Source organism: Monodelphis domestica, chromosome 5 (genome assembly GCF_027887165.1).
Source record: "Monodelphis domestica isolate mMonDom1 chromosome 5, mMonDom1.pri, whole genome shotgun sequence".
Lineage (NCBI taxonomy): Eukaryota > Metazoa > Chordata > Mammalia > Didelphimorphia > Didelphidae > Monodelphis > Monodelphis domestica.
In genome coordinates, this window is record NC_077231.1 from 214447193 (window position 1) to 214468537 (window position 21345).

Consider the following 21345-nt stretch of genomic DNA (forward strand, 5'->3'; position numbering starts at 1 on the left):
AGTGAGTGGGTTCAAATCCCACCTCAGACATTTAGTTGCTGTGGAACCCTGAATCTTTCTGTGCTTCAGCTTTAGCATCCATGAAATGGGGATGATAACACTTTTCCTGCCTACCTCACTGAGTTCTGGTAAAGATCCAAAGAGACAACCAATGTGAAAGGGTTTTGAAAAGAACGAGACACTGTACACATGCAAGTTGCAATGATCACATGAGCACATGAGCTTTTTGTTTGGAGTGATATCCTCCAGGCCACTTTGTTTCTTTAAAGTCAAAGATCCTAATAGAATCTGATAGCCTTCAACACGTAAATGGAGCCATCTCTACAACCCTTTCTTGCCCTAGGCTAATTGTTTTTTGGCCCATGGTCCCAGAACACCTGTAGGAGTGAATGAGGTATGTAATTTGGAATCTTTACTACTGAAAAGGGTTTGAGAGATTATCTAAAATGAATGTCGTCATTTTACGGTTGAGGAAGTTGTGCCGAAGGGACATCCTTTATTTGCTTTAGAGGTAAATTAGGAAGGCGGGAAACCCTGCTGAAGTCAGAGGATATGGGTTCAAATGGTACCTCTGCCTCTACCTGTGTGGCTTTATTTGCCTCAGTCTCCTCATCTGTAAAATTGGGGGGTTGCCTTAGGTGATTTGTGAGGTTCTTTTCAGTCCTAGGTATATATGAACTGTGAACTGAGTGTTGGGCTGTATTGTTTTTCCTTTTTTTGAGTAACTCAGCCCAACTGGAATAATATTTTATAAGATTTCAAAGAGAGAATGTAGCTAATGAAGTTTGGACTCCGAGCATTTTAATGTGATAGTATTACTCTGGAAAAAGAAGACCTGGGTTTGAATTTCACCTCTGCTGCTCCCTGCGTGATAGGAGAGAAGACAGTTAACCTCCCTGGGTTTCAGTTTCTTGATCTATAAAGTGAGGGATTTCAACTAGGGTGCCTCTGAGAGCCCATGCAGCTCTACACCCATGATCCTATGTAAATTTTGACTATAATTGCTTATGATCCCAAAGAAGAAACCCAGAGAAGAGGAAGGCATCTGATGAAATCAGTGTGATTGCAAATCAAACTCTCAGATTTTGAAAAGCCACATTCAAAAGGACTTCACTACTGCTGAATACAAAAGGGTGACATGAACCTGTAAGACCAATGGCAGGAAGGTTAATGCCTAATATGAACTAAACCTCATGGAGGGTGGGGGAATACGAAATAAAAGAAAAATCTTTTGTGAAGTTATATTTGGAACAATTACAAGCTGCAGCTTGCATGCAGCCATACCCTGACAAAACCCTCTAGACAGATAGGCTAGACTTGGTTGAGGATGACTGAAAGGCTTCCAACCCAAGAGACAGGGTGTGTTTACCCAGAACATGTAAAGACTTCCCTGGCTGAATGGGAGGATGAAAACAATTTATTCCAATGGGCATGAAGGTGGCTGAAGCAACTATGGTGGAGCACTTTGAGTTTGGTCAGACATTGAAGATGCCAGGGCCATTCCCTGCATCCTGATTCATCTCCAGGCATATTGATTTTTGTCTTGCCACTGGACTTCTGTGAATCCAGAAGAGAGAACCACTCTGACAACTGCTCAACTCTGCCTCATTAAATCCAATTCATGTTTAAGTCAGGACATCACCCCATGATATCACTGGCCCTCTTCAAAAAAGAAAACTGAACCACAAACGTTTGGAACAAGTGCAAAGTGAAAGGTAGAGCTTGATTTTTTGAGGACTAAGTCCAGGTTCAATGACCAGATAGTAAGAGGGTATCTAGTACTTAAAGTGAGCTCCTGTCTTCAAGCCTAGGTGGTTCTGAAAGAAATGGCAAATGTGATCTTGGCATCATTATCGGTCTTTGAGAAACCAGGAAAGGTACCAGAACACTACAGCGGATGACTACTGTCCTATTTTTTGAAAAGAAGACAAAAGTGTGTTCTGACAACTATAGCCTCGGAAGCAATGGGGTACAGTGGAACAAGCATTGAATTCTTTGGGTTAGTGAGTCTTTAGATAAAAATGGAATAATCATCAAGAACATGGATGGGTTCATTAAGAACAAGTCGTGCCAAATTACCTTCATTTCCTTTTTCAATGGCGCTTTTTCTCTAATTTGTTATATTGGAGGATACTATCTTGGTTTCAAAAAAATCATTTGACATAGTCTTTCATGATATCTATGAGAATAAGATGGCCAAATGTAGATGGAATTATTGTACAATTGAGTAGATTCACAGATACAATTGATGGCAATTAATATTTCTATGTCAACCAGAAGGAGGTCAGTAGCAGAATGCCAAAGATCTTGCAATGGAAAAGGTAGATAAGAAGGTCCAGCATAAAATTTTACAAGAAAAGGTTGTCCAAGAGGGACGAAAACTCTCAAGAATGAAATTCTAACAACACATAAACTATTCTGATTGAAAAAAGGGGGAAAGCGGGCTTTCTAAAGAACATGATATGGATGCACAGGGAATGCATCATTAAGAATAAAAGCTCCTTGAACCAGGAGAACATTGTACACAGAGTCTGTAGTATAATTGAATGTAATTGACTTCTCCATTAATGTCAATGAAGTGATTCTGAACAATTTGGAGGGATCTACAAGAAAAAACACTATCAATATCCAGAGGAAAAACTGTGGGAGTAGAAACACAGAAGAAAAACAACTGCTTGATCACATGGGTTGGTGGGGATATGATTGGGGATGTAGACTCTAAATGAGTACCCTGGTACAAATATCAATAATATGGAAATAGGTCCTTTAGAGATCTTTGCCCTTTATTAAGACCTGCTAGGGCATGCCCTTCGTTGCCAGAGGCTTTTTGAACCAAGGACCACCCCCCACCCTGCCCCAATCTAGCCCCACATTTATCACCACAATGATGATCCATCAAAGAGGACTTCAGAGGAGGAATATTTTTTACACTGATTTTAAATAGACTTGGATGAAGACATAAAAAGCACGCCTATCAAATCTGCAGATGACAGAAATCAGGGAGGATGACAGGTTCAATATGTAAAATTATACTGACAGACTGGAATACTAAAATCAACAGGATTTCATTTAACAACTATGATGTAAATTCATGTGCTTAATTAAAAAAAAACAATTCTACTTATACAGACTGGGGAAGACCTTGCTTGATTGTAATTGGCACATTTATATTCCAACATCTATTGAGTGCCAAGTATAGCACTGGCAAAGTATTGGTACCTGTGCCCAGCCAGCACTTGTCCCCCTCTTCCCAGTGCCTGAAGCCTTTTTTGGCATGCCCTGCCCCTCTGCTTAGCTGCCCAAAGAGAGCACTTCCTCCCTCCTCTTTCTCAGGTATTGGGGGGGGGGGCGGGGCACGGACAGCTTGAAGTTGACCTCTGGACACTAGAACTCAAAACCGTTCACCAAAGCTGGCCTAGTACATTCAAGTTCTGAATAGGGCACAGTAAATAAGAAGATCTGGATGAAGAAGACGAAATACCTGCTGCCAAACATTTCACACTTTAGTGGAAGAGAATGTATATGTGTGCAAATAATCATGACTCAAGACAGAATGTGATCAGTGCATAACAGAGGTACAAAATGACATGAGACCTGAGATTTTTTTTAATTTTTACAAATATTTGATTTCTTTTCATGAAGATGGTCAAGATAATGGCCATGTCCCAGGCCCAAAAGTTCAATAGAGGGCAAAGACAGCAGTGGTCTGTTTACTCATGAAGTATGGATAAGGAAGACATCAGTTTTGAGTGGGAAGGAAGGCTTCGTGAAGTTGTCACTTAACCTCCAGATCAAGGATGAAGGATTGACAGATGGACAGGATCTCAACAGGTGGAGATAAAGAAGGCTTCTCAAGAGATGAATTGGCATGAGCAGATTTCTTGGTCAGGTTGGACTATTGTTTACAAGAAAAGGTTGTCTAAGAGGGATGGAAACTTCTAGGAATGAAATTCTAATAACACAAAAACAAACCATTCTGATGAATGAAAAGAAAAGAAAGAAAAAAGAAAAGGAGAGTTCTCTAAAGGGCATAATGTGGATGCATAGGGATGCATCATTAAGAATATAAATTCCTCATTAGATTATAAGCTCCTTGAGGAAAAGGACTCTTTTGCATCTTTTTGTGTCCCTGAGGGAGAAAAATCAAAGATGATTTTTAGATTAGGAACTCTACTGACTAACTGGGCAGATGGTCATGCATTTAAAGGAAACTGAGTATTCTGCAGGTGGAGCAGGTTTCTTTGGAAAAATGATGAGTTCATGGGGAGCATCTAGGAGGTTTAGTGGATTTAGAGCCAGGCCTAGAGACAGGAAGTCCTGGGTTCAAATCTGACCTCAGACACTTTCTAGCTGTGTGATTCTGGGCAAGTCATTTACATTCCGTTGCCTACCCCTTATTTTTCTTCTGCCTTGGAACCAATGCACAGTATTGATTCTAAGAAGGAAGATAAGAGGTTGTCTTTTTTTTTTTAAGATGAGTTCAATTTGGGCATGTTGAGTTTGAGGTGGGGTTAGTGGGGTAGGGAAGGGAAACGAGAATTAGTGTTCTATTTCTGGTCAATCAGAGATGTCAGTCTTAAATTTGAGAGAGACATCAGAGCTAGAAATATAAGGTTGAAAATTATAAACACATTGCTGATAATTGAAGCCATGGGAAGTGATAGATTTGTCAAGGGTAAAAGTTTAGAGCAGGAGTTCTTAACCTTTTTTTTTTGTAATGGACTCCTTTGGCAGTCTGGTAAAGCCTGAGGACTCTTTCACAGAATCATGTTTTTAACTGCATAAAATAAAATACATGGAATTACAAAGGAAAACAAAGGTTAGTGAAAATAAAAATGTAAACTTTTTCCCCATCCAACTTCATGAACCATCTGAAATCTGTCCACAGATAGTTTAGGGGTATGTGGGTCCCCAGATTAAAAACCAGAATGTAGGGAAACACCCACATTTGGAAAATGGGAAGAGAAAAAAGTCAAGTAAAGGGACAGAGAGAGGGGGCAGCTGGGTGGCTCAGTGGATTGAGAGTCAGGCCTAGAGACGGGAGGTCCTAGGTTCAAATCTGGCCTCAGACACTTCCAGCTGTGTGACCCTGGGAAAGTCACTTAACCCCCATTGCCTAGCCCTTACCACTCTTCTGTCTTGGAGCCAATACAGAAGGTAAGGGTTAAAAAAAAGAAAAAGAAAAGGGACAGAGAAGGGGGGATCAAAGAGGCAAAGAAGAGTCATGAAAGCTAAGGAAGTAAGAAAATTTTTTAAATTAAAAAAAAGAGGAGACAGCTGAAGAGATACCAGTGGAAGATAAATACCCACCTAAGATTTTGCAAGTAACTCTGGAGAGAATCATTTTAACTGGGTGGTAAAGGCAAGATGCCAGATTACCAGGAAGTGAGGCAATAGGTATAGCTCACCCTTTAGAAGCTGAAAAAAAAAATGGAAGAAAATAAGTCTGTATGAGAAATATTTGGTGTTTTCAATTGGTCATGAACTGAAATCAAAGTCATTCATTAGACTCTAGCATCCAGAGTTCCTTTGAGCTTTTTAGTGACCAAGTCACACGACCTCCACACCGTAGGCATACAGTCTGACTAAATCGACATTGCTAAAAAATTCCCCTGCTTTTGGATAGCCTTCCAGCAATGTCCAAACCCAAAGGGCAGGGGAGAAGAGTCATCAGAATTGGGTTCCAGCTACAAGGCTCAATAAATCCAGGCTAAGTGCTCTAAGAGAGTCAGATGGTATCTGCCTATTACCACCCTGTGAGCTTTGGAGAGAGACTAACAGTTAGAGCTGCCCAGCAATGATAGAAGCTGCTTCTTGAAACCGGGAGCTCTCTATCACTGGAAATATCCAAGCAAAGGTTGGATGAGCATCCACCAGAGATTTCATCGAGGGGCTCTCTGAATTGGATGGGAGCTCTGAGTAGACAGCTGATTGATCTCCGTGGTCCTTTGTAACTCAGAGATTCTATAATATAGTCAGAGAAGACAAACGTGAGCCTTTGGGACCAGGGCAGATTTTAGAGATAAAAATCATAGTCTGTGATTTGTGCAGTCTATAACTGGAATTGACTGTTTGCTAAACCTGGTGCAGGTTCCAAATAAAACATTTAGTGAATTTCCATAATTACCGAACAGGATTTTTATCTGTTTTATTGGCCATCATGAAGCAGACGAGGTGGTTGTATGGATAGCCCATTGAGTTAGCCCATCAGTATGTATGTATCATGGACCAGCTTTGCAGATAAACAAAAGACTGGGGCCAGAATCTAGTAGAAAAAGCCAGAGACTGCACTGGTTTTCATATAGGAAATTTGTTTCCAGTGATTCTGAGCTTCTAAAACCTATCTTTTGTTGTCTTTCTCCTAATTTTGAAGCCCACGGTATGTCGGATATATGATGGTATGAGCAGTGCACACAGGAACAAACATACCAACTCCCCCCTTCCCCCCTACATAACCGTTCTGTCTGCAAATAGCTAACTTCCTTTTAAATATTCTCTCATTGGGTTCAAAGACAATCTAATAGATATTGTCTACAATTTCTCAGAAATTATGAACAAATTTCAATACTCTCTCTCATCAGATTAGCACTACCCTGGGATAAACCCAGAAACTTTCTTCTCCATTCATTGGGCTCATTTCCCATCTCTCAAACTCAAACATAGATGTATAGGATTAGACAAAACAATCATTAATGGGCACATAATTTAGCAGTGTTGAGTAATAAATAAAAATAAACATTTAAACAAAGTATAGGCTGCAATGGGACTCACAGCCAGAATCATCTCAGTGTTCAGGGAAATCAGGAGAAAGGACAAGGGACAAGACTTGGCTCGTTACTTATTTGGTCTGGTCGCAGCTCTAGTCTTTTCATGCCCTGTTTGTCTTCTCTTCTTTCACCCACTAGCCAGACATTTATCTGCTTGTGTCGCACTCTCACCTTTCTGCCTTCCTTGTCTGTTACCCAAAAAGTTAGTCAAAGTCTCTTCTTCAGAAACCCTGAAGCCACAAGATAAACGGAGCTCCCCTGAAAACCTTTTCAGGACGTCCATTAACTGTCTAAGACCAAGGATTCTCTATCCTCCTAGGAAAGTCTTCCAAAGTGTCTGTGATCCCAGGAAAGGTACAGTCGGAGTATCCAAAGTCTCTGTGATCTTATGTGTAAATAACCCTGGGCTACATTCATATTCTCCTGGCAATGCTAGACAGCTACAAATCATGATCACAGCGTGATCTCTGAAGAACCAAAATTGAAGGTGACCCAAAGGGCAAACAAAGACTCACAAGGGGTGTAAATAGGCCATCGTATATTGCCAAAAAAGAACTTAAAGATGAGAAGTGGCACAGAAGATACTATTCTGCCATGCGTGACCAGATAAGGAAATGGATGTAGCAAGATCTAGAGATAAAAATAGGCTCACAGCCTGACTGTCACAGTGGTGTCCATTAAATATTAAAAGAACTGGAAGAAAGACTACAGTACATTGGGTAGATTTATGGAAGGTTTATGGAATAACTATCACCAGAATCACATAGGAGGAAAAAACACTGATGAATCAATCAACAAGTATATACCAACTGTGTTAATGGCACTCTACTAGGCACTTGGAAACTGGCATTTTGCCTAATGAGTTATTATCTGCTTTGCAGTGTTAGGAAGAGAACTCATGGCATGAGACGGTGAACCCATTGATAAAATGAGATACTATCTATAAAGCATTTAGCACATTTAGCATCGTCTGGCTCAGAGTAGGAATGTAATAAATGCTTGTTCCCTTCTCTCTCCCCTTTCCACCATTATTTCCACCATATTGTACAGTATTTTTCTCAAACCCTTTCTTCTTTCTACTTTTTTATTTTCTATGGGATTTATGTATGTTAAAGTAGAAACTGGCAGCTGGTATGGAGCTCATAAATGTTCTTTAATACTTTAAAAACTTTTTCTATCTCTTTGGAGATAGAATTCTCCCATTCTCCCAGGTGTAACCTTAGGTTCATCCTTTGCTCCGTCCTCATCTCACCATATCAAGTTTTCTCCATTCTGTCTCTACACTATCGTTTGAATGTGGCCCCCTTTTCTCTCCACTCACACAGCGGCTGACCTTGTTGAGGCCTTTATCACTGCTCACCTAGATTACTCTACAAACTGCCTACCGTGTCTCTTCTTCCTACCCCTCTCCAAACCACACTCTACACCAGAGCTGTCAAATACACCCCAGAGGCAGCATCCAGCAGAGCCCACAACATTCCCAAGTATAGTCCAGATTGGATCAGAATATCATTGGGAGATGTTTTAACAAATAAAAATACATACAAGACCTAAATAATGTTAACTCATTGCCAAGTACAGTCCAAAACAGATTAAAATATAATTGAGAAAAATTTGCCAAAGTAAATAAAATACAACAGTACATAGATAATGTCGACAAGTGGCTTTCCACATCGAGATGCTCCTACTGGGATCCTTAGGTACAGTTCAGTATCCCCCATTTGTATCTGAATTGATACCGCCACTGACAAAAGTTTGGGCATGGGTTACATCAAGTCAATACTCTGCTCAAAAATCTCCAATGAAAATGGTGTGCTGGGAAATGTTTAACAACTAGCTCTCTGGGAGTAAAAATAGGTGATCACATCACACTTTTTAGTTTGTTGTTGGTATTGTTCTTAATTGTTTCAACTGTGACTCCATTTGGGGTTTTCTTGGCAAAATACTGGAATGACTTGCCATTTCCTTCTCCAGCTCATTTTACAGATGAGGAAACTGAGACAAAAAAAGGCTTTAAATGACTTGTCCAGGGTCACCTAGCTAGTAAGTATCTGGAGTCACATTTAAACTCAGGTCTCCCTCCAGGCTCTGACCTTTCTCCACTACACCACCTAGTTGCCCTATTTTTAAATTTTAATCTGCATTTTTAACATTTTTACATTTAACATAACATTAACATTTAACATAAATTTCTTCCACTTTGTCAAGTCTAAGAAATGAACAGAACAATAGATCAAGACCAGATTTAGAGCCTTCGACAGTTTTCAAGGTGGGGCCCTAAGACATTAGGATGAACTGGCTCTGGGAAACCCTTGTCATTGGCATCCTTCCATCCCTCTAAGATAAAATACCAATTCCTCAGCCCTTACCCTCCACTGTCTTGCTTTTACCTGTTCTACTTTCCCACCCTTATTTCACACTATTTCCCCTCCCCAAGCTCTATGTTCCAACCAAACTGGATGATTAATTGTCCTTGAAACTCATCACTCCATCTCCACCCCCTGTGCATTTGCACAGGTGTATCTTTAGGTCCAGAATTCATTACCTTCTTGATTCTGCCTCTCAAAATCTTTTGTCTTCTCAAGGCTCAGCTCAGGTGCCACCTCCTCCAAAAAGACTCTCCTGATCACCTTAGCTGGGGGTACTCCCTCTTTCCTCTATCTAACTTGTATTTACTTATCTTGTACATTTTACACACACACACACACACACACACACACACACATATACATTCACATACATGCATACACATACACACACATCCTCCTCTTACCTTCCTCTAGGATAATAAGATTCTTGAAGGTAAGGACCTAATTAATTTTTTTATCTGGTGCCTTTATAAGTACTTCATATATATGTACATATATATCTTTATACATACACAATATAAATAAATTGGGGGGGGGGCAGCTAGGTGATTCAGTGGATAGAGAGCTAGTTCTGGGTTCAAATGTGACCTTCGACAATTCTAGCTATGTGACCCTAGGCAAGTCATTTAACCCCATTTACCTAGCTCTTATCTCTCTTATTCTAGGACAGAAGATAAGGATTAAAAAAATATAAATGAATGTTTGCTAGATTTAGATACAAATCCAGTATGGATTTTAGATGTTCTATTGTATTTTCACTGCATAAAAAAATGACTTCCATTACTTCAGTCTTGGAGTTAGCTCGTCTTTACCCTCTCAATCACCCCTACATATTGAATCATTTCCCAAGTCTTATAATCCTACCTCAGGACTAATAATAACAATGTTTATATGGTGATTTCAGGTTTATAAAGGGCTCTGAGACATATTATCTCATTTTATCCTTATAGCAACTCTGTGAGGGAGGTGGTGTTATCCTGATTTTACAAATGAGGAAATGGAGGCTGAGAAAAGTTAAGTGACCTGCCCCTGAGATAGAGAGAAAACAAGCTTTTATTAGGCACTATGATGTTCCAGGCACTGCATTAAGTACTTTACAGATATCTTACTTTATGCTTATATGGGAGGGAAGTAGCTGTTATGATTCTCATTTTACAGTTGAAGAAATTGAGGAGGCAGCTAAGTGGCTCAGTGGATTCAGAGCCAGGCCTAGAGATGGGAGGTCCTGGGTTCAAATCTGGACCCAGACACTTCCTAACTATGTGACCCTGGGCAAGTCACTTGATACCCATTGTCTAGCCCTTACTGCTCTTCTTCCTTGAAACCAGTACAAAGTATTGATTCTAAGACTAGAGGTGAGGAAAAGAAAAGAAAAGAGGGAAGAAGGGAAGGGAAGGGAAAGGAAACTCCTTCCTCTCACAAGGACTGCTTCCTCTCCTCTGTCTCCTAGACTCTAAAGGTGGTCTCCTACCTGAGATCATTGCTGAATCCACTCAGTTGCTAGTTCTCCCTCCCCTCCCCCAAATTACTTTTATTTAAGTATATACATATCACTTTACTCTGAAAGAATGGAGACTTCTTCAGGAAGGAACCATCCATTTTGATCTCTCTATCCCCAGCACTTAGCACACCTTTTCAGCTTTCTTTTGTGTGTTGTCTTCTCCTCTTAGATTGTAAGCACCTTGAGGGCAAGAACTATCTTTCATATTTGTATTCTGAGTGTATAATATAGTACCTGGCACATAGTAGGCACTTAACTATTTATTCACTATATTTTAATTAATTATAGTCTATTTTATGTAGTTTATTGACTATATAATAGGCACTCAATCAATGCTTTTTAAATTGAATTAATCTTCCTGACTCCAGGACATTTCCTTACCAATCTATCCTCTACACAACCACCAAATGAATATTCCTAAAGCACAGACTGAATATGTCAGTCCCCAACTCCAAAATCTCTAGTATCTCCTTATTGCCCTCAGGATAAAATACAAAATCCTCAGCCTGGAATTGACAGATCTTTACATCATGATTCCCACTTATCTTTCCAGTCTTATTTCCTATTGCTCCTCCTTGCTCATTCTCTGTTCTAGTCAAATAGCTTTCCTTGCTTTTCCCATACATGATATCCCATCTCCCATCTCTGGACTTTGACACAGGCACATTTTCTCATATAGTTTGGATAGAAAATAGCCCAAGTTATAGAGGTTCTTGAAATCATCATTGCCATCATCATCACCATGTTCTTGTTACTATTATTACTATAATTAGTAGTGGTAGTCTCTCGGTGACCGAGAATGACTATTGTCTTTGTGCAGTTTCATCTACGGTGTACCCTCATGTGGCTTTGGAGTCCAAAGGCTGAGGCGTAGAGTTTGTGGCACATGGGGCCTGGGACGCCAGTTGTTACGGGAGGTGCGGTTGTGGCCTGGTGTCAGCGTTCACACACAGCGACAAGACATTGACGTCGCTCATCTTCAAAGGTGGTGGCGACATGGTTAATGGGGGTTCACCAGCTGCTTCTGTCAGAGGCAGCGAGTTCTAGTTGCTTCGGTGTAATGCCAGCCCACTTCAAGTTGGACTTTAGCTGATCCTTGAATCTTTTCTGTGGTCGGTCTTGTTTCCCGAGTCCAGCTGACAGTTCACCATAGAATACCTGTCTTGGTATTCGCTGTGAGTCCCTGCGGATGATGTGTCCAGACCATCATAGCTGGGCTTTGAGGACCAGGACTTCGATGCTGGTGGAGTTGGCTCTGTCGAGGACTTCCTGGTTGGTGATTCTGTCCTGCCATCGGATCCTCATGATTGACTGGAGGGAGCATTGGTGGAATTGCTCCAGCTGTTTCATGGGCTTCCGGTACAGTGTCCATGTCTCACAACCGTACAGGAGCGAGCTGAGGACCACTGCGCTGTACACTTTGAGCTTCGTCGCAGTGCTTACACCTCTGTGTTGGAGGACTTTGCAGCGCAGCCGCCCGAGTGCCTGGCTGGCCTTTTGGATCCTGGCATTAATCTCGTGGTCTAGGGACCCGTCGTTGGCGATGGTGCTGCCCAGGTACTTGAAAGTGTTGACGTTAGAAAGCTACATGCCATTGATTGTAATGCACGGCTGGCTCATTGGCCTCCCTGGTGCAGGTTGGAACAGCACCTCTGTTTTGCTGAGGCTGATAGTCAGGCCAAACAGTATTGTTGCAGTGGAGAACCTGTCCACAATGGTTTGGAGATGGTTTTCTTGGTGGGCCATGAGAGCACAGTCATCTGCAAAGAGAGCTTCCGGGATGAGTCTCTCTGTTGTCTTTGTTTTTGCAGTCAGGCGGCGAAGGTTGAATAGTGAGCCATCCAGTCAGTATTTGATGTAGACGCCCAAGTCTAGATCCATCACAGCATCATAATACTTGGGTGAAAAATAGGTTGAATAGTACTGGAGCGAGGACACAGCCTTGTTTCACGCCATTGGAGATGTTGAAGCGACCGGAAGTCTCTCCACCAGATAGGACTTCCCCTGTCATGTTGACATGAAAGAGCTGGATCGGTTTGACGAATTTTGCTGGGCAACCGAGCTTGCTGAGGATCACCCACAATGCGTCCCTGTTCACTGTGTCAAACGCCTTCGTCAGGTCTATGAAGACAATGTAGAGACTCAGGTTCTGCTCAAGGCATTTTTCCTGCATTTGCCTCACTGTGAAGACCATGTCAATGGTGCTGTGATCTGGTCGGAAGCCACATTGTGATTCAGGCAGGTTCTGCTCTGAAACAGATGACAGGAGTCTGTTGAGTATAACACGGGTGAGGATCTTTCCAGCAGTGGAGAGTAGTGAGATGCCTCTGTAGTTGTCACAGGCTGCTCGTGAGCCTTTGTTCTTGTATAGGGCTATGATGGAGGCATCTCTGAGTTCTGGGGGCATGTCTTCCTCTTCCCATATGCTGGTCAGAACTATGTGGAATGCCTGGAGCACCTTTCCATTTAAGGCCTTGTACACCTCGGTTGGGATCCCGTCTTTACTGGGTGCCTTGCCTACACTCATTTGTTTGATGGCTTTTTGGACTTCCTCTATTGAAGGAGGGACGTCAAGTTGTTCAATGGAGCAGTTTGGGGGGATCAGGTCAAGGGCGTTTTGGTCGACTGAAGAGGGTCGGTTGAGAAGCTGACTGAAGTGTTCTTAATTACTATAATTATGCATAATCTAATGGCATGTTATTGTTTATATTATCACATATGGTCATTATATTTTATTATTATTATATGACCTCTTTGAGGACAGAACTGTTCATTTTTGTCTTTGTATCTCCAGAGCCTAGCACAGTACATTTGGCACTTAATAAATATTTATCTTCAAAGAGTCATGGGTATGAGTGGCCCCTCCACCAAGGCAGATCGTAGTCATCCCATGCTTTTGTCTTGTCCTACTCTTTAAAGTCTGGCTCTCCCCTTCTTGCCCAGAAGTTGAGGTCTATTTCTCATGGCCTAATTCTACTGCAGATTGCCACTGAAGCTTTAACCTTTTTGGTTTCTGACGTGGGTCAGTTTTTCCCTTCTTAGGCAACCTAATGGTCCATTGCTGCCAAAAGCTCATCAAATCAATGCCAAACTTAATGTGGACATATAATTGTTATAACCCATTATAGCTTAGAACTGCCGAGCTTAAGAAATCTGCCAGCCTTAATTTCCCTGGTCACTGGGACTATAGGTGTGCATAACCTGCTAGGTTTCACAGGGTTTCATGAATTACTGTAGCCTGGGGGGAAAAAAGTCCTCCCCTGATTGCCAACTTTTCATTAAGGAGCCTCTCTGCACTGAGTTAAATTGATCAGGCGATGGGGTATCCATTATGGCCCAATACCATCCTTGAATCCATCCATATTGGTAGAGCCTGTCAAAGCTTGCACTCCATTGTCCTGGCTGTAGAGAGTCTAGAGCCATGTTGGCACACATGCTGGAGGGGGATGCTCCCTTCTCCCTCTCCCCTGCACCTGAGGACATTTTTTTTTCACATCACCCACTCCTCTTCCCAGCAACCCAATGGGAGCACTTTCTTCCTCCCTCCCCTAACTGGGGTAAGGAGGTGGCTCACATGCAGCATGAGGGTGTAATTTGGGCACTCAGTCTCTAAAAGTTTTGCTATCACTAGTCTAGAAGAAAAGAGAGAAAAGAGGATCAAAAGGAAAGGGTCAAAGAGAAGAAGAAAGGAGGAAATGGAAGGAAGAGAGGAGACAAAGCCTTATCCTAAGGAGGTCTTGTATTGGGACTTTGCTGAAAGAATGTTGCTTGGAAATTACATACTTGGAAATAACAGGCAATGTGGGGAGCACTATAGACCTCTTCATTCGTAGCTAATTTAAGTCCATTCACTATATAGAGTGCTTAATTATACTTGATTTTCTTCTCTTCCAGGTGATTCCCTTAATCAGCCAAGCCTGTGATCTTCTATTGACTCACTTGAAGCCTTATGCAGAGTCTGGGGAAGCTTTTGATATCCAGAGGTAAGGTCAGTCTATGGGGGACAAGAAATCACATTTCTCCAAATGAATTGCCACTTCTTGTAACTGTGCATAATTGCTGGACAATTACCTTATGACCAGAAAAGCACAGAAGTTCAAAAAGAGCCATGATAAATGACTAAATGGATGGCTGGGTTGACTTCCGAGGAAACAATCGACCAACTTGGAATGTGGAGCTTGTCTAAACAAAGTAGGGGGAGGAGGGCAGGAGCACGACTGCCCACTTGGGCAGAAAGGCTCACCTTGACAGAGATTGGGATTCTGAGCCCCTTCCGCTATCTAGAACAGAACCTGGAACCAGAAGAAAGGGAAGCAAGCCTCAAAGCTGGAAGTAGCAGCTATCACAAACCCCCTACAATTTACTCCACAGGAGATTTGTAGAGTTACCCTTAGGCCATCCAATTAAAGTTAGTGATTTAACAACCTTACTTTCTGGTTTCCCCTGGCAACCCTAAATTTCAGTGTAGAGTAGATTAGAAGTAGCGCCATTGAGAAGTGACAGATGCCAGGGAGGGAAGAGCCGAAAGTATCTCAATTCTCTATTTCTGTCTCTAACACCCTGCAGCCCTTTTATGAAAGGGGACAGAATAGTCCAAGTCCAGCTGTCCAGGGGCCATCCAGTGTGAAGGTAAACACCTGGGCACTCAACAGTGACGCCAATCTCCAATAGAAATGGGGGTCACCAAGTCAGTACATAAGGATCTCTGCAGAGTCCATGTTAATGTAGAAAAGCACGAGTTTCCATTATCTATGTTCTGTTGTATTTGTCTTTATTTTGTTAAGAACATCCAATTACATTTTGGCCTGGTTCAGTCATTCTCCGGAGTATTTATTGTAGGCAGCTTGATGTCCCTGCTCAGTCTCTAGCCTCAAATTATGTTCATAATGATGCCCCTACAGAAAATCGTCTTCAAAGCTCAGCATCTTAGCATTGCAATGGACTTTAGACGTTGCTTGGTGTTCAAGACTCAGTTTAAATGCTACTTCCTACAAGAGGTCCTCCCAGGACCATCCAAAATGAGATACAACTTGTAAAGCACTTTGAAAACCTTAAAGTGCTATATAAATGCCAATCATTATTTTTTTATTATTGAATTTCTTGTATTATATTGAATTTCTTGTACATGCAAGGTGTTGAAATATACTGGGCTAAGAATTAGAAAGACTCATCTTCATGAGTTTGAATCTGTCCTTGGACAATTACTAGCTGTGTGACCCTGGGCAAGTCACTTAATTCTGTTTGCCTCAGTTTCCTCATATGTAAAATGAATTAGAGAAGGAAATGACAAGCCAGTCTAGCATCTTTGCTAAGAAAACTCCAAAAGGGGTCATGAAAAGTCTGAAACAACTCAACAAAAAAATCCAGTAGTCTTGTACCTATGTACATCTCTTCCCCATTAGAGTATAAACTCCCAGAAACAGGTTCCTTTATAACTCCAATGCTTAGCACCGTTTTTGGCACATGGCAAGTTTTTAAGAAATGCTTGCAAGGAGCAGCTACGTAGTACAGTGAACAGAGAGCCAGACCTGGAGTCAGGAGGTCCTGGGTTCAAATCTGGTCTTAGACACCTCCTAACTGGATGACCCTGGGCAAGTCACTTATCCCTCCCACACTTTGCCTAGCCCTTCCTGCCCTACTGACTCAGATCTCATACTAAAACAGAAGGTAAAGGTATTCCATAAAAATAAATAAATATTGAGCAGAAGCAAGAGTCCTTTCCTACAAAATGTAATTCACATTGTAGATTAGTAAATATCTGTAAAAACTGTTAAAAAAAAGACTAGTAAAAACTGGTCTTAGTAAACAAGACCAGAACGGTGATATTTTAGAAGGATTTAGTCAAAAAGAGTTCAAATGAAAAAGTCACGGCAATGAAATGAATGCCCCCTCAAAGCTTCAGTTGTCTGGAACATTCACTTATGTGGAACACCTCATTTCCCCAAGAGGATGCCATACAAATGAAGTGTTATTTGACTCTAAGTACCTGACAGAGGAAACACCAAGTGGGCACCTATCGGGGAGCACTGAATCAACCCTTTTCATCAAGAAAGGCATAAACGGAGCGCAGGTGTTTTCAGATATTTTGCCACCAGGCCAGGTCCTCCTGATTGCTTAGGCAGAACTCATTAGTGGAGATGGCTGGGGGAAACAGTTTGAAGTGGTCAGTTGCCTGGCAGAACCCAAGGCCTGATATTTTCTGCAGGACTCTCTGGGAAGGAATGCCCCCTGCCCCCCACCTTCTAGTTATTTCGAGGCCACGGTGCATTTTCCATAATATTATCCATATGTTCCCAGGGCTTTTTCCAGCTTGGAGACTGCCTTTTCTTGCTGCTTTTCCCCTAGCTCTTGCAAGTGTTAAAGTCATTGTGATGGGGGAAATGATGAGTTTGGCAGCTCCTCTCGGAGTCCAGGGCTTTCAGCCGCATTAACACCCACTCTGTAGACCGTGGAGGTTGAAGGTTGGCTAGCAGGGAGGCAGGACCTCTGTGAAGGTCTCATTTTCCTGCCTGTTGCCCTCTGTAGGAGCTATGGCTGTTTCACTCTGGACGTGGTTGCCAGTGTGGCCTTTGGATTCCAGGTGGACTCTCAGAAGAGGCCAGAGCATCCTTTTGTGAAGCACTGCAGACGCTTCTTTCAATTCTCCATTCCTAAATGTGTTCTCATTTTAATTTGTAAGTATTGATGCTGAAGAGGGGAAGATGGGCTCGCCAGAAGGGCACAGCCACAGTTTTTCTTCAAACCTGTCTAGTCACTCAAATGCCTATATCATTCCCAATGAGTTCCTACTACATGGAACAATGAATAGAGCACTAGATCTGGAATTAAGTCATTCCAATCCTGTCTGACTCTTTATGAACCCATTTGGGATTTTCTTGGCAAAGATGATGAAATGGTTTGCCATTTCCTTCTCCAGCTTATTTACAGATGAGGAAACTGAGGCAACCAGAGGTAAGTAACTTGCCCAGGGTCACACAGCTAGTAAGTATCTGAGGCTGGCTTTGACTTTCTGACTATCCACTATGCACCTAGCTGCCCTGGAATCAAGAAGACCTGAGTTTAAAACCTCAGACACTTAACAGCTATATGACCACAGGCAAGCCACTTAACTTCTGTCTGCCTCAGTTTCAGCATCTGTGAAACAGGTTCTTGTGAGGATTAAATGAAGGAATATTTGTAAAGTGCTTCACAAACAAACCTTCAAGTGCTACATAAATATGAGCTATTATTACTGTTATTATTAACAATCTTCTCCTACACTTCTAGCTTTGAGTTAAAATGTGAGAATCCTGAGGTGTGGATAGCAAAAGAGTCTTGGAGACTCGGTGTTGGAAGGAACTCCAAAAACCATCTAGTCCCACCTTATTCTGGACAAGAATTGAATTTACAGCAGATTTTTTTTTCTTCAGGGATTATATCCTTTGATAATATTTTATTTTCCCCTAATTGCATGTAAAAAGAAATTTTCACATTCTTTTTTATTTAATGTTGAGTCCCCAAATCGGTCTGGCACTCCCTTATTCCTTCTCCTCTTCCCTGAAATGGTAAGCAATCTGATATAGATTTTACATGGCCAATCATGTCAAACTTTTTTCCTCATTAGTCCCTTTATGGAGGAAAAATAAAACAAAAACAAAAACAGTGAAGGAAGTGAAATATAGTTTGTTTTTGCTTCTCTCTGATCTCATTCCTTGGGATTCCCCTCACTGTCTCCCAGCAAATCTTTTTATTGTTTCCTGCTCACATATTCTGCCCTCTGCATTCTTTGTGCGTTTGAACCTTGGACATCTTATCCCTTCTTTGAACCTAAGGCATAGGCCACTTTCTCTGCAAAACTAGTCCTAGAAAGCCTAGAAGAAGCCCTTAAAATTCATCTAGCCTAAAGCCCTTCCCTCTTTTACAAATAAGGAAAGCAAAACTCTAATCGGTAAAACTAATATTCCTGGGACAGCTGGGTAGCCCAGTGGATTGAGAGCCAGGTCTAGAAGTGGGAGACCCTGAGTTCAAATCTGGTCTCAAATACTTCCTAGCTGTGTGACCCTGACCAAGTCACTTGACCCCCTTACCACTCTTCTGTCTTAGAACCAATACACAGTATTGATTCTAAGGCGATAGGTAAGAATTTTAGAAAAAATAATGATAATAATATCCCCAAGGTCACGTTGCCAGTAAGTGACAAACTAGGACTAGAACTTCAGTCTTCTGACTCTCAGTCTGTGGGGTTTTTTTCCCCTCATGAACCTATTTCAATCTTTCCAGAATCTGGGATTTCCTCAGTATGGATTCTCCAACTGACCCAGATCTCAGCCCCTCTTTGACTTAGTAGATGGGGTCTGATGACTAAAAATCTATCATCCTGTGGCTAACCTGGTGACAAGCCCCTCTGAACTTACCCGGCTAGTGAGTCCTTGGACACCAGGCATACACAGCCATCAGGGAGCCAACTCTTGAAGCCTCTACAGCTTGACAGGCACCTGAGAACTTGGGCTGCCCTAGGATCACCTCAGCAACTCCAGGGTCCCCTTCACACCAACATAAAGTATTGGAGAAAGACTTCCGGGGACTTCCAAGCCACCACTTTTATTAGAAGGCAAATAGTTAGGGTGACAAATGGATCCCCGACTGGGTGGAGGGTTGGGTAGAGTTTCATTGATTTTGATTTTAAAATTTATTTGCCATTCCCCACCCCTACCCCCTTTCAATCTCCAACCTTTTACAGTAGCATTAAAGCATCTTACTTCTCTCTCCATCACTGGCAGTTCTGTCCATTCTGCTCAATTTCATACATGTCTTAGTCAATTCAATTCACATTTTTTCTGGGCCATATTTTCCCATAGAGCTGTCACTACCTGCAGAAGCCTCACCCTGAAGTTTCAGGTGCTGAGGAAGCTGTGGAACATCCTTCTGCCCTTAGCCTCACCTCCTCCTTGCCAACCAAAGACTTGATTCTCTTTCTACTCCCTCACCCTTTTATTTTAAACCTTTACCTTCCATCTTAAAAGCAGTACTGTGTATTAGTTGCAAGGCAGTAGAGCAATGAGGGCAAGGCAAAGGGTTAGATTAAGTGACTTGCCCAGGGTCTCGAATCCTTGCTTTCTGATTCTAAGACCAGGGTCCTTTCCCTTGTACCTTGCATTGAGTTGGCGTGCCTCTGAGACCTTAGTTTAACACTTCCTGGGAATGCATGCATGGCAATGTGGAAGCCACCTAGCACCAAGGCAAAATCACATGAGCCTCGCTTGGCTCAAGTCTAAATAATTTAGCTCAAATTCTTTCTCTGCTACTTTTGGCCTTGAGCCATTTGGAATAAGAGGGGAAGATCTTCTCTAGAGCACACAGAGGGATGTGCTGAGTTTGGGGACGGACCAGTCACCTTACCTCTACAATTGGAGGGGATCACAGCTCCATGGTGAAAGTAACACTAAAGTGAATGAATTAGATCAGTTTCCTAATCAGGAATCATAGATGACAGCTGGAAGCACCTCGTAGAACATCTAGTTCCACCATCTCATTTTAAAGATAAGGAAACCGAGGCCCAAGGAGGTTAAATAATTGCTAGCATTTATATAGCACTTTAAGCTTTGCAAAAAGCTTTACATTATCTCACTTGATTCTCACAGCAACTGTGCAGGGTACATGCTATGATTGTCCCCATTTTACACACGAGGATACTGAGGCACAGTTTAACTTGTCTATGGCCACATAAGTATTACCAAATGCTGAATTTAAACTCAGATTTTCCAGACTCAAGACCATCACTCTATTCACTGCCCCACATAATTGCTTCAAGATCCCCCAAGTGGTAAGATCACAGGCAGGATTTGAATCCAGATCTAACTCCAGCTCCTCTTTCCATATTACTACAATGAGTCCGAGCTTCTGGCTTCCAAATGCAACTCTTATTTACCTAGTGAGGTTTAGTCATCTTTATTAGGTTAGAAAGAGTCTGGCTAACCCTTCCGTTGATAGTTTGTGTGGCTACAATTGAGCCCCAGGTGCCTTTGACATCAAATAGTCCCTGTTTGTAATTCTTCCGTGCCATGACTCTCTTTGTTTCTCTCTCTCAAGTCGCATTTCCATCCATTATGATCCCACTGTCCCGAGTTCTGCCCAACAAGAACAGAGATGAACTGAGCGCCTTTTTTAATAATGTCATCAGGAATATGATCACTCTGCGAGACAAGCAAGCTGAAGAAGAGGTAAAGCATTTCAGTCCATGTGGCTGAGATAATCAATCATTTATTCAGAGAATGCTTTCTATAAGGCACTAATTGCGCCCAGTAGGCACTTGGTGCTTGCTGAATTAAGCTGCTTCTGACTCTCATGACAATGCTGTGATAGAAGTAATGAGGGAAATAGAAACTGAACCTGTGGTTTCACTGGTGTAGGAAGGCTCTCTCTCTCTCTCTCTCTCTCTCTCTCTCTCTCTCTCTCTCTCTCTCTCTCTCTCTCTCTCTCTCTCTCTCTCTCTCTCTCACTTGTTATTCTAGGAAGTTGCCTAGAATATGGAGAGGTCAAGTGTGCTGCCCAGCAGTCATGTGGCCACTATGAGTCCTATTCAAACCCAGATCTTCCCAGCTTCAAGGACAGCTCTAAATCCAGCATGATATCCTGCCTTTAGCATGCATCTTACTTTACAGATAAAGAAACTGAGTCACAACCTCCCTGTGGAAGGTTGGTGGAAAGGCAGCTTTGAGTGAGAGAGTGA

General features: G+C 42.0%; 1 protein-coding gene across 1 annotated transcript in view; it reads left to right on the forward strand.

Annotated features, from left to right (window-relative positions):
• TBXAS1 (thromboxane A synthase 1) overlaps positions 1-21345 on the forward strand; it is a 258599-nt gene that overhangs the window by 113205 nt on the left and 124049 nt on the right. The window contains exons 6-8 of the mRNA XM_007504415.3: positions 14532-14620; positions 17163-17311; positions 20706-20836. Of these exons, the coding sequence (XP_007504477.2) occupies positions 14532-14620; positions 17163-17311; positions 20706-20836 (369 nt within the window). The remainder of the gene's footprint in view (positions 1-14531; positions 14621-17162; positions 17312-20705; positions 20837-21345) is intronic.